This window comes from Stegostoma tigrinum, chromosome 15 (assembly GCF_030684315.1).
Source record: "Stegostoma tigrinum isolate sSteTig4 chromosome 15, sSteTig4.hap1, whole genome shotgun sequence".
Classification (NCBI taxonomy): Eukaryota; Metazoa; Chordata; class Chondrichthyes; order Orectolobiformes; family Stegostomatidae; genus Stegostoma; species Stegostoma tigrinum.
This window is the reverse complement of record NC_081368.1, coordinates 38,283,548-38,299,571: the sequence shown is the minus strand read 5'-3', so window position 1 is coordinate 38,299,571 and position 16,024 is coordinate 38,283,548. Positions and strand designations below refer to the sequence as shown.

General features: G+C 45.9%; 1 protein-coding gene across 1 annotated transcript in view; it reads left to right on the top strand.

Moving 5' to 3' along the window:
• The window catches only part of kif4 (kinesin family member 4), a 63,958-nt gene extending 56,146 nt beyond the window's left edge, over window positions 1-7,812 (top strand). The window contains exons 28-31 of the mRNA XM_048544919.2: window positions 759-914; window positions 1,688-1,801; window positions 3,048-3,161; window positions 6,393-7,812. Coding sequence (XP_048400876.1) covers window positions 759-914; window positions 1,688-1,801; window positions 3,048-3,161; window positions 6,393-6,566 — 558 coding nt within the window. The 3' untranslated portion in view covers window positions 6,567-7,812. The remainder of the gene's footprint in view (window positions 1-758; window positions 915-1,687; window positions 1,802-3,047; window positions 3,162-6,392) is intronic.
• Window positions 7,813-16,024: the final 8,212 nt, after the last annotated feature.

Sequence of the window (16,024 nt, the reverse complement as noted above, 5' to 3'; positions counted from 1 at the left end):
GAACTCCTAAGACCACGAGGAATTGTGGTGGCCCACAGCCACTCTAATGACCACTTACAAGGATTAAAGACTCCATTCCCACAACATGTAGAACCAACGTGGTTTACAAAATACTATGCAAAGACTGCCACAAACATTACTTCAGACAGATAGGAACAAAACTAGTTATCAGAATACATGAACATCAGCTAGCAGCAAAACGGCATAACAAACTCTCCTTAGTATCAGTACATTCAGACAATGAAGGCAGTCAGTTTAACTGGGACAAGTTAACCATAGTAGCCCAAGCCAAACATACATGGAATTCATAGAGGCATGTTTCTCCATGCATAATGCAATCAACAAACACACAGGATTGAACTCCATACACAAACCCATACAGATCAAAACTGGAAATGATACAAATCACTAAGTGACCAAACAAGCGGAGTAGACACCACTTCATTGAAGGCTCCACTGAGGTCACCATGCTAGATGGCAATGTCTAAACAAGAACAAGCCAGCTTGGCGAGCAAGTCAACAACTGGTACATGGCCATGTTCTCCTCCTTGATTTTAAAGAACATTTTCAGGGGTCTGGTTCCAGCTGAGCTGTTATAATCATCATCATCATCATCATCATCGTCAGAGATGTACAGCATAGAAACAGACTCTTTGGTCCAACTTGTCCATACGGACTTTGATATCCTACATTAATCACATCCCATTATTAGGCTTAGTTATTCTTTTGTTGTTACTCATCTACCTCTTACTTTCTAGCCGAAAAACAGGAGGAAGACTACTGCGAAGCCACACATGATGACGCCACGTGTGAGTCTGGAAGAGCTATTATCTGACTCTGATTCTAATGGTGATACTGAAGATGATGATTGGGTCCCCAGTAAAATGAAAGAAAACAAGAGAGCCAATTCAGGGGTATATTTTGTGCATAAATCCTAATCCGTTTCCGATTTAACTGTTAACGTGTCAGGAAAATCTACTTCCATGGTCCAACACAAGCTGAGAAACGTTTTTGTACTGTACTGTACTGTACTATCTTTAGAAGAGCAACAAAAGACATCCTGTTACGGTGCCTATTAAATAGGAAATGAGGGTGAAGGTAGCTGAAAGTTTGAGGGAGAGAAAGTAGAAGAGTAGGGGATGACTGAGCAGCGAGAAGTGGGGTTGTGAAAGTGACCGATTTTATTGTCTCCTGATCAGACTGAAACCATCCTGAATGGGAGATAAGCCATCTGGAAATCCAGTCATATCTACTCCATGCAAAATGTTTTTCGTACCAAACTTGGAGCCCTATGCTGCAAGTGAATGTCCTTGTGGAAGGCAACTGAGTGAGCTGTAGACATGCACTGTCGAGGATTACCCAGGGGTGTGGTTAAAAACAAATTAGTTTAGTATGGTGTGTAGCACTAAATGATTCTCCCCACAACAAAATGTGTGGACAGCTAATCAATACACATACCCATTATTGGCAAGCATCTTGACTGACTTTGCTGGTTGATGGACTGCCTAATTATTGTGCTGAGGCACTTCACTGATAGTGGTAATTAACTAAAATTTAATGTATGTGACGTCAATGGAAGTAGAAATCAAAATGAAAATACAGTTGGTTGATGCTTAGTCACTTTATAACATTAACTCCACACTGCAAAGTTCTGAGCATTTTCAGTAATTTTCTTCTTTTCTTCTAGTGTTCCTGCAAAGGTCGTTGTGCTAACAAACAGTGCAAATGCAGGAGGAATAAAATGGATTGTGGCGACCACTGCAAATGCATTGCCAATCATTGTCACAATCGAGTCAATGTGGTGAGACTTCAGCTTTTAGTTTTAAAATATTTCTTGAAATTCATTGAAATTAAGGAGAGAAGAACTAAATGCATAATCAGTTGGTTTTTACCATCCTGAGAGGTTACTTTCAAATTAAATGGTGCAGTTTTGGGTTTTCCTACTATTTCTACTCTATTTCTTCCACAGTTGTCTTGGTTTTGGACACTTATTCGGATTTTTTTTTGACTGCATGGTAGCATTTGAGTTGGCTTTGTCACTTAAACATTGTTCATCTTGCAGCCATCTGCTTTACTAAAGTAAACTGACACAAATAGGAAGGATGCAGTCACTGCCTGGGTATGGTCTATTTGAGACCCACAAAATCCATTCTTCAGCCTGTTCTTTGTAGGTTGTTAGCCTGCCAGACAATCCTTTTATACTTTTAACTTCTATTGCTAGGTATTGTCTCAACCTCTGATTTTTGCTTGTCATCTTAGTAACTAGTTTGGTAGTGTGATATTGGGTGCTTAGTCAATGGGCAGTGGTTTGGGCTTTTTTCAATAATTACAAGCTATAATTTGTAAATTCACCTTTATGAAAACTTTTGTAATTTCTCAAGCAAAGTCCCAAAGGTGATGTAAAAGAGGTCCTTTTTTTAAGCTAAGCATAGAAGCAAAGATTTATGTTTGTCTTTAAATGAGCAACATGACTCAAATACTTGGATTTGCATTGTTTTTTCCCCCCAGTACAAGCATAAAACTTCCTCTTAGTGGTTGCACCAACTAATGACTTAGTGTATCAGCAGCAATTGCTAGTGTTCTTTTTTAATGTTAAAATTTTTATGGAATGCTTTAATCCTCCATATGGGCTCACATTCGTACCCAATTCAGAGAAGTCCTGTTTTCAACTGCAATTAAATGAACTGAAGGAGCCTATTGATCAACAGTCTGCATATCCTGATATGATCTTTGCTTATACTTTGGTAAAGATGTGACCTCCAACCTAGTGAATTGAACTGACTTGTGTAGAAAATTTAATCAGTCGGATGTAGAGCTGCAAGTACTGTAGGAAAATATAGTTTTTGTCATGAGTGTCTCAATTTAAATCATTTGAGGGAGCAGAATATCATAAAATCCTAAAGAGAACTGTTTTAATGGAAATGAATATTCAACTTAAGGGCTATATTCTAATTAGTCGTCAAATGTCCAATGAGTAGAAATACCTCCCCAGGTTTTCTTTCTAACTAAACTTCCTTTTCCCCCCCCCCCCCCACTTTTTTTTTAAGCATCAAGATGATGTGTTTACTGAAAATGGATCAGATGGCTCATTTAAACTAGATGATCCCACTGAATCAGAGTCTTGCTTCTTTGAGCCCCTCAGCATCACTTCTACTGATAAGGTATTACTTAATTCACTGAAATTTTATAAACTATAATGGGGGAGGGAAATAGATTGGTTCTTCTAGTGTTAAATATGTTTTGGTAACTATTATAATATTGTGTTCCTAGAGTTACTATATAAAGGGAGTCCAGAGGCATAAGTTTTTAAGGTGGGAGGGAAAAGATGTATAAACTGCGTGAGTCTATCTGCCGGTCTGAGAGTCTGGGCTGGTGCAATTAACAACACTTAGAAGGCATTTGGATGGGTATATGAATAGGAAGGGTTCAGAGGGATATGTCCCATTTACCAGCATTTGGGTTAGATCAGCTTATGATGTCCTGGAGTGGAGGTGAGCAGCAAAGCAGCCACTGTGCATTTTGACCTCTTCAATGTAAAGGAGACTGCATTACAAGCAATGAATACCGTAGACTAGATTGAAAGAAATACAAATAAAATGCTCTTTACCTTGAAAGTGTGTTTGGGGCCTTGAGTGAGGAGGAAGAAGGTGAATGGATATCTGTTTGCACCTTCTGTGACATTTCCTTATTTACATATAGGAAGGTATTACATGGGAGTAAAGAAGGAGTCAGAAGTGGATCAGGATGTCAAGAAGGGAATGGTTCTTGTGGAATCCTGATAAGGGAGAAATTTGGAAAATGTTTGGTAGCAGCCTGCTGGAGGTGGCAAAAATGTCAGAGGATGTTCCTTTTTGAATGTAGAGATGAGTGGATAGAAATTCAGTGTAATTTATTGTGTCAGATGCAGTGTATCTACTAACTTTTTTATCAAGCCTTGTTGATCAAGAAGTCGAATGCCATAAATAAAAACGGAAGTTGCTGGAAAAGCTCGGCAAGTCTGGCAGCATCTATAGAGAAATCAGAGCTAACATTTTCAGGTCTGGTGACCCTTCCTCCGAATTGGAATCTGAAATATTAACTCTTTATCTTTTACATGCTGCCAGACTCACTAAACCTTTCCAGCAACTTCTGTTTTTGTTCTGATTTACAACATCTGCAGTTCTTTCAGCTTTTAATGGAAAATACCACTTGTGTTCAATAAAAACTTCAATGGGATAAGTCTCTATTGCCATGTCAACTTTAAATGGACATACCAAGATACTTCCCAAAAGCATTCTAATGCAAAACTTTCACCATGCCACACTTTGGCATCCTGGGCAAAGGAAGAGATTTTGACAGCTTTGAAGTAAGAAAGAGCAGAAGTATAGAGAGCTGAAACTTTTGTGCAGGAAGTGAGGCTGCAGTGGATTTTGAATTGAGGATGAGAATTCTAAAATGTTGAACCAGGAGCAGGTCAACAAGCTTTTCTTATTCAATTTGTGAGATGTGGATAGTGCTTGCTAGGTGAGTATTCGTTGATTCTCTAATTGGCCTCAAAGGTGGTGGAGAGCTGCTTTCTGAACTGCAGTCTGTGGAGAGTGCTATCAGTGCTGTTCAGGATGAACTCAGGATGTTAATTCAGCGACAGTAACAGCAACATTCCCAAGTTAGGATGTGTAGCATGGAAGGGAACCTGCAGATCATTTTCCCACGTATCCACTGCTTTTGTCCCTCTAGTTGGTAGAAGTCACATTGTTTGAAAGTGCTGCCAAAAAGTCTTGGTGACTTACTGCAGTGCGTCTTGTATGTGTTCCACACTACCGCCATTGTCACCCTATTCAAAGTACAGTCAAACAAGTTGCTTTGTGTTTGTTGACAATTGACGAGTTTTTTTTGTAGCTGATGAGCTCACATTGAGAAGATGGGAGTTTTCCCCTCAGAAATCCTAGCTTTTGACCTGATCTGTAGCTATAGTATTCTGTTTTTTTAGTTGTTTCTTATCCAAGGCATTCCTCAAGAAGTCAGTTTTTTTTGTTTCTTTTTAATACCACGAAATGGCAAGAGGAAATGATTAGGAGCAAAAATGAAGTTGCTGGAAAAGCTCAGCAGGTCAGGAAACATCTGAAGAAAAAAATCAGTTAACATTTCCGGTCTGGTGACCATGCCTCCAATGATTGATTTTAGGTTTTGTTTTGTTGTTGGCTGTCATTGCCTGGCATTTGTAACATGTGATGTTACTTGTCACTTTCAGCCAAAGTCTGCATGTTGTCCAGCTGCTTCACTCTGAGGAGTCACAAGTTGTGCTGAATATTTTGCACTCAACAACCATCTCTGCTGCTAATTCCAATCCTGTTTTCTCTTTCCATAGATCCCACCAGACTGAATTTGTCCAGCATTTTCAATTTTTTTCAAACTTCCATCATTTGCAAAACCCTTTGCTTTATCCTCACTTTGACATTTTAATAGAAGGGCATATGTTTGAATCAGCTAGAAATGGTCAGGCCTCTGACATTACTCCACAACACAATCTCTCAACTCCTCCAACATTCTCAATCATCATGTGCAAGTTGTGAATCTCCTCCAGAGGAGAGCTCTTCCACTCTCTTTTATCTATTGACTCCAGATTTGCTAGGGCTCCTTAATGCCATGCTACACAGCCAAATACTATATTGATGTCACCGACAGCTATTCTTCCCTTCCCCCTCTTCCCTTTAATTGTTCTTTTTGTCTAATTTAATCATGAGTACACTGACAGGACAGGAATTGACTGTATCAAATGTTGTCTCTTCCTTTTTTTTTAAGGCTTCACAATGGTTTTGATACAATAGATTAGCTTGCTGGGCCATTTCAGAGGGCAGTTCTGAGTCGAAGTGAATTGTTTTGGTTTGGATTTGCATGTAGACCAGACCACGTTGATGTCATTTGATGCAATCTGGTTCAGTTTTAAAGCTGTAAAGGAAAGGGATGGCTTAAACAGCTAGATTTGATACTTAGTAGTTAGTGGGTACAAGAGCAAAGTGGATGCTGCTGTATTTTTGGGGGTTTGCCTGGATTGTATTTTCCAGTGACATGACTTGGGTTGCACCCTGCACTTGTGCACTTAGAGTGCTGCTGGTAACGTTATGAACTCCGACTAGCTGGCAGTATCAACGATTGCACAGATGTAACTCCGAAAAGCACAGTTTTCACGACTTCAGCTGCTTGGGAGGGGATGGTGTTCAGGACGGTAAGTGGGATCAAAGAAAAGTCACAATGACTCCTCCTGGTGGTGTTAGGAACAATGGATTTGTTGGCAGTCTGGGTGCTGTTTCTGATCTGAGGTCAGGAGTTTCGTGTTTAATGGAAATGGAATTTGAAGAAAGTGTGCAGAGCAATTTAGAGGGAAATTTACTAATTGCTATTTTTTTTTTCAGACTCTGATTGACATCACTGACATTGGAGACACAAAGCTGAAGCTAATTCGTAAACCACTGATGGAGACTGACGATTCAAACAGCTCAAATATCAAAAAGAAGAAGAAAACCCTTTTGAACTGTAACACCAGCTTCTTTACAGGATACCCTTCAATCCCTGAAGCTCTAGAATAACTACCTCTTTCTGTAAATAATTTAAATTGTGCTAGTTTGTTTTATTTGTTTGACTCCACCATTCCAAGAAGTGAATTCCTGTACTGTAACCTATGATTTTTTTTTCTTGGGACCACCATGCTTGTCTTTGTCTTTTTATTCCTGTTTTTCTCCTGTCTTTTCCGTTTTACTATCTTAGTTATTTGAGTGAGTGTATCTAATAAAATGTCTAGAAATTAAACTATTTGTGGAAGATTTGAGGGGGTGAGGGAAGAAACAATTGACTATCAAGAAGTGGAACATGAGGTTTTTTCTCTCATTTTTGCTGTTCTTGACCAGGGTGTGTTGAACAATTGCTTAGAAGTTTGAATTCTGGTTACAAACCAGACTATAACTCACGACACAGACAATTAGTGTTATTTTGACAGACCTTTTGGATGTACATTTGTTTCTTCCACATTGGAAAATAGATTTAGCATTTTAATTTTTAACAATAGTGTACAATTCCAAGTATTGAGTCTATCTTGACAGTTTCCTTCATTGCAGGAAGGAAAAAAATGACATGTTTGTCACCCTAGCTCCCATCTGAATGTTTCACATGGAAGAATGATGTAAATTTAAAGTCTTTGCACTTTAGGCAATTTCTCATCTAGTTATTTATCACAAAATGTGAAATTAATCAAAGCTGAAATAGAAAATGACTAGAAATATGCAGTGAAGTAGGCTAAAGTACAAATTCACCACGTGCAGTGAAATAAAATGTTAAGGAATGACTAGTTTGAGACTTATAGTACTTAATTTTATTTTCTGATTTATGGATACTTAATTGTTCTGTCTGTGTGACTGGTTCATTAGTAATTTTTGGAATACTAAACCAAATGTTTCAAATTTTTAATTACAGGAAAGTGATTTAAGTCAACACCATGATGCCATACCTCTTGCCCCCCCCCCCCTTTGCAGCTCAGTTAGGAATTGAGTTCCAAAATACACTTTTTAATAGTAAAGCTTGTGATCCATGTAGAAGTGTTAGCAATTTTTTTCTTTTTCTGGAAAAAGCTGAGATACATTCTTCCTTTCTGTTGATTTTGTTTTTCTTGTATTTGTAAACTTACTACATATAAATGTACATGGAAGATGAACTTTTAAAAGAAATTTATTTCCACGAGTATGACTGGATCTTCCATGGATATAGTCGTCTGTTTCCTGCACTCTTTCTTTTTATTTTTTCCTTTTTAATGTAGTTGATAAATAAAGAGAAATGATTTTAGTTCTGACTGGCTTCATATTTGCACATTTTTTTTAATAGAAATGGGCATTTTAAGTATAACTTTGCAATTGATTTCACTAATTTAAAAAATTCTTTTGAAAGGGAAGCTACCATTGCCCTTTCCATATCATTGTGTGTTCAGATTTGAGTTTGCAATGAAGCACATGCTATTTTTCAGCTAAGATACCTTCTCTGTTTCTGTTCACTTATCCTTGCACAACTTTTTTTTTGCATTTATTTATTTTATGAAATTGAAGTAGTTGCAATCCAAGTGAACTTGGTGTTATGTTGTCATGAATGATACTCTAATTTTGTTAGAATGCTTCAAGGTCAATAGAATGTTGAACTACACTACTTTTTTTTGGCTAAATTCTACTTTCTGGTTATGTTTACACTTTCTTGTAGTGCTTGCTCCAATTTACTGGTGGTTTGTGTAAAAGACCCTAAGATATTTGACACTGCTCACATTGACCTTTTTTCCTACATCTTCCCCAGAACCCTTGATTCCCCAACTGATCAAGCACCTAGCTCTCTGACTTAAGTAACTTTGAGGTCTCTGCCTCTATTGGTCTGTATGGGAATCTTTGGAACTCCTTGCCAATCCTCCTCAGAAGTCCTTCCTCCTATTGGTGTCAAATTAGTACTCCTTTTATTCTGCAACCAAGCCCTGTTGTCCTAGACTCCCATGAAGGGAAACATCCTCTCAGCATTAGCCCCTGAAGAATCCTCTGTTTTAATGAGGCATATCTACATTGGAAAACACATCTGCAGCCCCGATACATACATACAACTAGAGGTAGTGAACAATGAAACAACTGCAGGAGGTAGCTCAACAACAATCCCTATCATCATTGATTAAAGTCTAGCCCATCAAGGCAAAAGATAAGACTGAAGCATTCTCAAAAATCTTCAGCTAGCATTGCCAAATGGATTATCTATTGCAGCCGCCTTGAAATCTCCAGCATCACAGATGCCAGTCTTCAGCCAACTCTTCTAGATGATGGGAAGAAACTTTGAAGGCATTGGATATTGCAAAGGCAATGGTTCTGACACTATTCTAGTAATAATACTGAAGACTCATGCTGTGACAGCACTACCAGCACTATACCTGACAATGTGGACAATTGATTTTATGGCAAAACGTAAGTGAGTAAAGTTACGTACAATGGTTACTAAATCATTCCTGTTCTGGCTTTGCCTATGAATAATAGGCAAACATTGGAATGTGGCATTCTATGCAGTTGCACCAAATCCCCAAAGTGTTTCTTTCTTAAAGACTATATTTATATGTACACTTGAGGTACAAACGGGATCACTGTTCTACTTTGGTAGAGAGACCTTGAATGATGGTCCTTTCCCAAAATCTGGAATACTGCCCCAATATATCCTGTACGTAAGCTGGACAATCCACTGGGCCAATAACTGCTCCCGAGTTTTGAGAAGGTTTGTAGCTCAGGTTGAGGTTCTAGATGTGAGTTTGCTCGCTGAGCTGGAAGGTTCGTTTTCAGATATTTTGTCACCATTCTAGGTAACATCAGTGAGCCTCCGACGAAGCGCTGGTGTTATGTCCCGCTTTCTATTTATCTGGTTAGGTTTCCTTGGATTGGTGATGTCATTTCCTGTGTTGATGTCATTTCCTGACACCAAACACCACTTTGATTGGGACAACACATCCATCCTAGGACAAGCCAAACAGAGACATGCACAAGAATTCCTAGAAGCATGGCATTCCAACCGGAACTCCATCAACAAACACATTGATTTGGAGCCCATCTACCATCCGCTGAGAAAAAGAGCAGGAAATGACATCACCAACCCGAGGAAACCTAACCAGATAAATCGAAAGCAGGACATAACACCAGCGCTTCGTCGGAGGCTCACTGATGATGTTACCTAGAATGGTGACGAAACATCTGGGAACAAACCGGCAAGCTCAGTGAACCAGCTTACATCTGGAACACAATAAAGACCCACTCTCTTGTGGACCGAGAGGAGGAGAGTGCTGTCTTGGAGGTGAAAGGAGGACGTCGGGTTGGCTGTGTACCCTTGCGACCAGTGGATCTTAATGCTGGCTTCGGCCTAACGCTGGTGCAGGGGAGCAGCCAACCTGCAACGATGGCTGCGGCAAGTGCTCGTGCCCCAGGTCAGGGGGTCCGGAACACCATCCGTGTTTCCGTAAAGAAGGTGGATGAAGGTGCACCTGTGGACCACACCACCTTCGTGAAGAGGGTCCTGTTGGACAGTTGTGGGTTCGCTGCTGCGGACATTTACTGCCTGCAGGAATTCCCCGGAGGAGGTTTTTACGATGTAACCTTCAGGAGTGCCAAGCTTTGCGAGCGCTTCCTGGAGGTTTTCAAGGAGAAAGGAGGTGAGGGCCCCCTCTCTGTATTGACCGCTGTCCCGCTGTTCGTGATGCCAGCACAGAGGAGCCGTATGGTGACTGTACATATGTACAACCCGCATGTGCCAGCAGTTGATGTCCTGACCTTCCTCGGAAGGTATGTGAAGGTGGAAGGGGGGCCTAACTGACATCATGGACCCCTTTGGCATCGAGGATAGGCGCGGACGGGAATGTCGTATACCCACCGTCCAGCTTCGTGATCGGTGGGAGCAGGGGCTACCTGACCTATGCAGGGCAACCTAAAGCCTGCCATGCCTGTGGTAGGTCAGGTCACGTGGTGGCCGACTGCAAAGCCACCATCTGCAGGGAGGAGGGACGCCTTGCAAAGGATTGCCCCCAAGAGAAAAGCTGCAACCTTTGCGGGGAAGCGGGCCACCTCTATAGGGCATGCCCGCAGCGGGGGACCACCAACGCCCAGGTCGCGGGCAGGGGCAATGCGGGGCCAGGCCCCCTGGAGGAGAGGAAGGCACCAGGGCCCAGCAAGGACCCCACTAATGTGCAGGAGGGCCCAGCCCCGCAGGATGGGCCCGAGGCCAGCAAAGCACCCCTGCAGGCTCCGATTTTCCTCCCCCCCCCCCCCCCCCCCCCCCCCCCCCAAACAACCCGGAGTCGATGGAGGCGGCGACAGGCGACCCAGGGGAGTGGACAACAGTCCGGAAAGCGAGGAGGAAGGTGCGTCGACGGGCCGAGGAACCGCAACCATCAGGTGGCCAGAGGCAGCTACAGGGGGGCTATAAGAGCTCCTCTGACGAGGGAGATTTGGAGAGGGCCCACCCGAAGCAGAAGTTAAAGATCTTGAGGGGGAAGGAAAGCAGCACCCCGCTTCCAGGTGACAGGAGGCGTCCTGAGGCTCCCTCCGACACCCAGTCAAGTGCCGCTGGAGCACTGGAGGGCCACCCGGAACTTCCAGGCGGGAAGGAGAAAACAGCGCGCCCGGAGCCGGACCCTCCTGCCTCCGCACCCCTGACGGGAGGATGCCACCCGGAAGGCAGCACGGATGGTTTCCTGAGCCCGGACAGCGTCCAGCAGTTAGCCCGGGCAATGGGCATGAAGGGACAGATGGAGGGGCTGGACCTTGGACTTGGGGAGGGTACTGCGGTCACTGCCCACAATGGGGGTATGAGTTGTGAGCATTAATGTGCGCAGCGTCAAGTCAACCGCAAGATGTGTGTCCACGTTGGCCTACCTGACCACCATCAAGGCGGACCTCCTGTTTCTGCAGGAGTGTGGGATACCGCACCTCAGCAGGTACGGGAAATGGTCCGGCGCCTGGACCTGTGGGCCTTCGATCTGGTCGGGGGGGTAACGACTGTCGCTCCTCGGATCTGGCTATTCTGCTGCAGGGGCGCAACTTCACCATCTCTCAAGTTCAGGAGGTGGTGGGGGGGCACCTCCTAGTGGCTGACATCACCTATAGGAACGCTCCCCTGAGGCTGATCAATGTGTACGCCCCAGCGGTACGGAGTGAGCGGTTGGCCGTCCTGCAGCGGCTTCCACCCCTGCTGGCTACGTCCCAGGCCGGTCATCCTAGGCAGAGACTTCAACTGCATCATTGATGCAGATGGAAGATCCGGCGTGGGGACAGCGGGTGGGGGGAGTCAACTGGACATCACGTCCAGATTCCCGATGGGCACGGTGAAGGGCGCCAAGCTGCTCGACGTCTTCAGCACCCCTGCAGACAGAGCGCAGCAGAGGTACACCTGGTCGCGGCCAGACGGGTCTATCCGCTCAAGGATAGACTTCCTGTTTGTGTCACGGACATTCTCGGTCAGGCCCACCGGCGTCGAGCCGGTGTTCTTCTCTGACCACTCCCTCCTGCTGGCCGACTGTCACCTACAGGACGACCAGCCGGCAGGCAAGGGGACGTGGAAGCTCAACACGACTCTGTTGACCCCAGAGAACGTCGAGGAGCTTAAGAGGGAGTACGCCGGTTGGAGAACCGTGAAATCCCTCTGAGTGTCCAGGCGACTGGTGGGAGACGGTGAAGGAGAACATCAAGAGGTTCTTTGCCCTCAAGGGTGTTCAGAAGGCAAGAGAGAGGCGGGGAAAGCTGTCGCAACTCCAGAAAAGGGTGCAGAACCTGCTCCTTCTGCAGTTGATGGGGGTCGATGTCACGGAGGACCTCCGCGAGGTGAGGGGCCAGCAAGCCTCGCTCTTCGCCGCGGAGGCCTCCAGGATAATCTTCCGGTCCAGGGACCGCTCCGTGGAGCAGGACAAGACATGCTTGCGTTTCTTCTTTCAGAAGGTGCACAAAGAGAGCTCTGTGCTTAGCCGGCTGAAGGAGGATGACGGCTCGGTGACGTCGTCGCAGCCCGACATTTTGAGGATCAGCAGATCCTTCTATGCCGGACTGTACGACACGAAGCCCACGGACAGCACGGCCTCCGAGTCGTTCCTGTCGTCTATCACGGAGGTCTTGGACGACGGCACGAGGGAGTGGCTGGACCGGTCGATATCCCTGGACAAGCTGGTCAGAGCCCTCAAGTCCTTGGGGAGGAATAGGACTCCCGGAAGCGATGGCTTACCGGTCGAGCTGTATTCCGCTCTGTGGGGCCTGGTCGGCCAAGACCTGCTGGAGGTGTACGATAGCGCGCTTCGGGCAGGGGAAATGTGCAAGTCCATGAGGAAGGGCATCATCACCCTCATTTACACGAGGAAGGGGGAGAGGGAAGAAATTAAGAATTGGCGTCCCATTTCATTATTGAACGTGGACTACAAAATCCTGGCCAAGGTCATAGCCAACCGGGTCAGGTCTGTCCTAGAGTCAGTGATTCACCCTGACCAAACCTGTGCTGTGCCAGGCAGGAAGATTGCTGAGAGCCTCGCGCTCATCAGGGATACGATCGCCTACGTACAGGACAGGCGGGTGGACACCTGCCTCGTCAGCCTGGACCAGGAGAAGGCCTTCGACAGGGTCTCTCATGCTTACATGAGGGACGTCCTCTCCAAATTGGGGTTCGGGAGGGCATCCGCAATTGGATCCGGCTGCTCTACGCCAACATCGTTAGCGCAGTCTCGATCAACGGGTGGGAATCAGACAGTTTTCCTGTTAGATCTGGAGTCAGGCAGGGCTGCCCGCTCTCTCCTGCCTTGTTCGTGTGCTGTGTGGAGCCCTTCGCCGCCTCCATCAGGAAAGACGTGAGCCTGAAGGGCGTGACTATCCCAGGCAGCGGAGGCCTTCAGGTCAAGACCTCCCTGTACATGGACGATGTCGCCGTCTTCTGCACCGATTGTCGGTCAGTGAGTAGACTGGACATCTGCGGCCAGTTTGAACTGGCCTCGGGTGCCAAAGTCAATAGGGGTAAGAGCAAGGTCATGTTCTTTGGGAACTGGGACGACCGCTCCTTCATCCCCTTCACCGTCAGGACAGACTACCTGAAGGTGCTGGGTGTTTGGTTTGGTGGAGCTGGGGCGTGCACTAAGACTTGGGAGGAGCGTATCACCAAATTGAAGCAGAAGCTGGGCAGGTGGACGCTCCGGTCCCCCTCCATCGCGGGTAAGAACCTGGTTGTCAGGTGCGAGGGGCTTTCGGTACTGTTGTATGTGGCGCAGGCCTGGCCTATTCCCTGGACCTGCGCCGCTGCAGTCACCCGGGCCATCTTCCACTTCATTTGGGGGTCGAGGATGGACCGGGTCCACAGGGACACCATGTACAAAGACCTGGGAAATGGGGGAAAGGGCGTACCGAACGCCACCCTCGCCCTGACGGCTACCTTTGTGTGCGGCTGCATCAAGCTGTGCGTAGATCCTCAGTACGCAAACACCAAGTGTCACTACTTACTGAGGTTCTACCTGTCCCCAGTGTTGCGAAGGATGGGCCTGGCCTCGTTGCCGCGGAACGCTCTGAGTAGTTGGACCGTTCCGTACCACCTGTCCTTCATGGAGAAATTTTTGAAAGGAAACACCTTTGACCGCAAGGCCGTCAGGCAGTGGTCAGCACGTCGTATCCTCGGGACCCTTCGGGAAAAGGAGAGGGTGGATCCCGTCGTGTGGTTCCCCACGCAGACTGCTAAAGTCGTTTGGCAGAATGCCTCATCGCCAGAACTTTCAAACAAGCACAAGGACATTGCTCGGCTGGCGGTGAGAGGGGCTCTGCCAGTGAGATCCTTTATGCATGCCCGGAATCTCTGCACCACCGCACGCTGCCCTCGAGGTGGCTGCGGGGGGGACGAGACTGTCGATCACCTCCTTCTGGAGTGTGCCTATGCGCAGGAGGTCTGGAGGGGGATGCAGTGGTATTTGTCGAGGTTCGTCCCGAGCAGCTCCGTGACGCGGGACTCCGTGCTTTTTAGGGCTGTTTCCGGGGACGCACACCGAGACCAACATCAACTGCGCCTGGAGGACCATCAATGCGGTGAAAGACGCTCTTTGGTCTGCCCGCAACTTACTGGTCTGCCAGCTGAAAGAACTGACCCTGACCGAGTGTTGCAGACTGGCGCACTCCAAGGTCCAGGACTTCGTGCTGAGGGGCGTGCTAAAGCTTGGGGCAGCCGCCGCCAAGGTGCGGTGGGGAAAGACCACGGTATGAAACCCCTCGTCCAGAATAGGAAAAAGAACCCTATCTTGTAACTGGGCCTAGCTGGCGCCTTCTCCAACTGGTCAGGGGGCCAACTGGGACTGTGCGGGGTGACGACTGCCAGGGTGGTTTCTTTGCTTTGTTTTTTGTTTCCTCTGTTTTGTTTTTTCCTTTTAGTTGGTGTACGTACCCCCGGGTAACCCGGAGTGGCTTGCATGACTGGGTAGGTGTATAAATGTTTTTTTTTGTACATTCTATGAATAAAGTATATTTTTTTAAATTTAAAAAAAAGTGACGAAATGTCTGAAAACGAACCTTCCAGCTCAGCGCGCAAACTCACATCCACAATAACTGCTCTGTTAGTCTACCCTCAATCTGGTTCAAAGTGGAGGCAGAGAACAGGGCTACACTATTATAGGAAAGATGTGGATGCTTTGGAGAGGGTTCAGAGGAGGTTTACCAGGATGCTGCCTGGACTGGAGGGCTTATCTTATGAAGAGAGGTTGACTGAGCTCGGTCTCTTTTCATTGGAGAAAAGGAGGAGGAGAGGGGACCTAATTGAGGTATACAAGATAATGAGAGGCATAGATAGAGTTGATAGCCAGAGACTATTTCCCAGGGCAGAAATGGCTAGCACGAGGGGTCATAGTTTTAAGCTGGTTGGTGGAAAGTATAGAGGGGATGTCAGAGGCAGGTTCTTTACGCAGAGAGTTGTGAGAGCATGGAATGCGTTGCCGGCAGCAGTTGTGGAAGCAAGGTCATTGGGGTCATTTAAGAGACTGCTGGACATGTATATGGTCACAGAAATTTGAGGGTGCATACATGAGGATCAATGGTTGGCACAACATTGTGGGCTGAAGGGCCTGTTCTGTGCTGTACTGTTCTATGTTCTATGTGATCTCTTGTCTGAAGCCACTTTCTTTCTTTGTCTTGTTTTTGTTTCCACTCTTTTCTTTTGCTACCATACCAGTGCTGCCAACCAATGTGCCATGGTGGGGGGTGGGGGAAGCATAACAAGGTACATGTGAAGTAGTGGATGTGACTTCTGGCAATAGTTGGTGACATTGAGAACATTCTCCCAGGTGCTCAGAGACAGCAAGGATATTCCCTTGTAACAGAAGGCCAGGGGCAGTGAGTCACTTCTGTCAGCATTCAGGGCCTACGGCAGCAAATCCGTGTGTGTGTGTGTGTGAGAGAGAGAGAGAGAGAGAGATGCTAGCAGCAGTGACCCTGCTAGTGTGCCATCTTGAAATGTGACATCAGGTAAAGTGGGACTTGTAGCCTGACAATGGTGC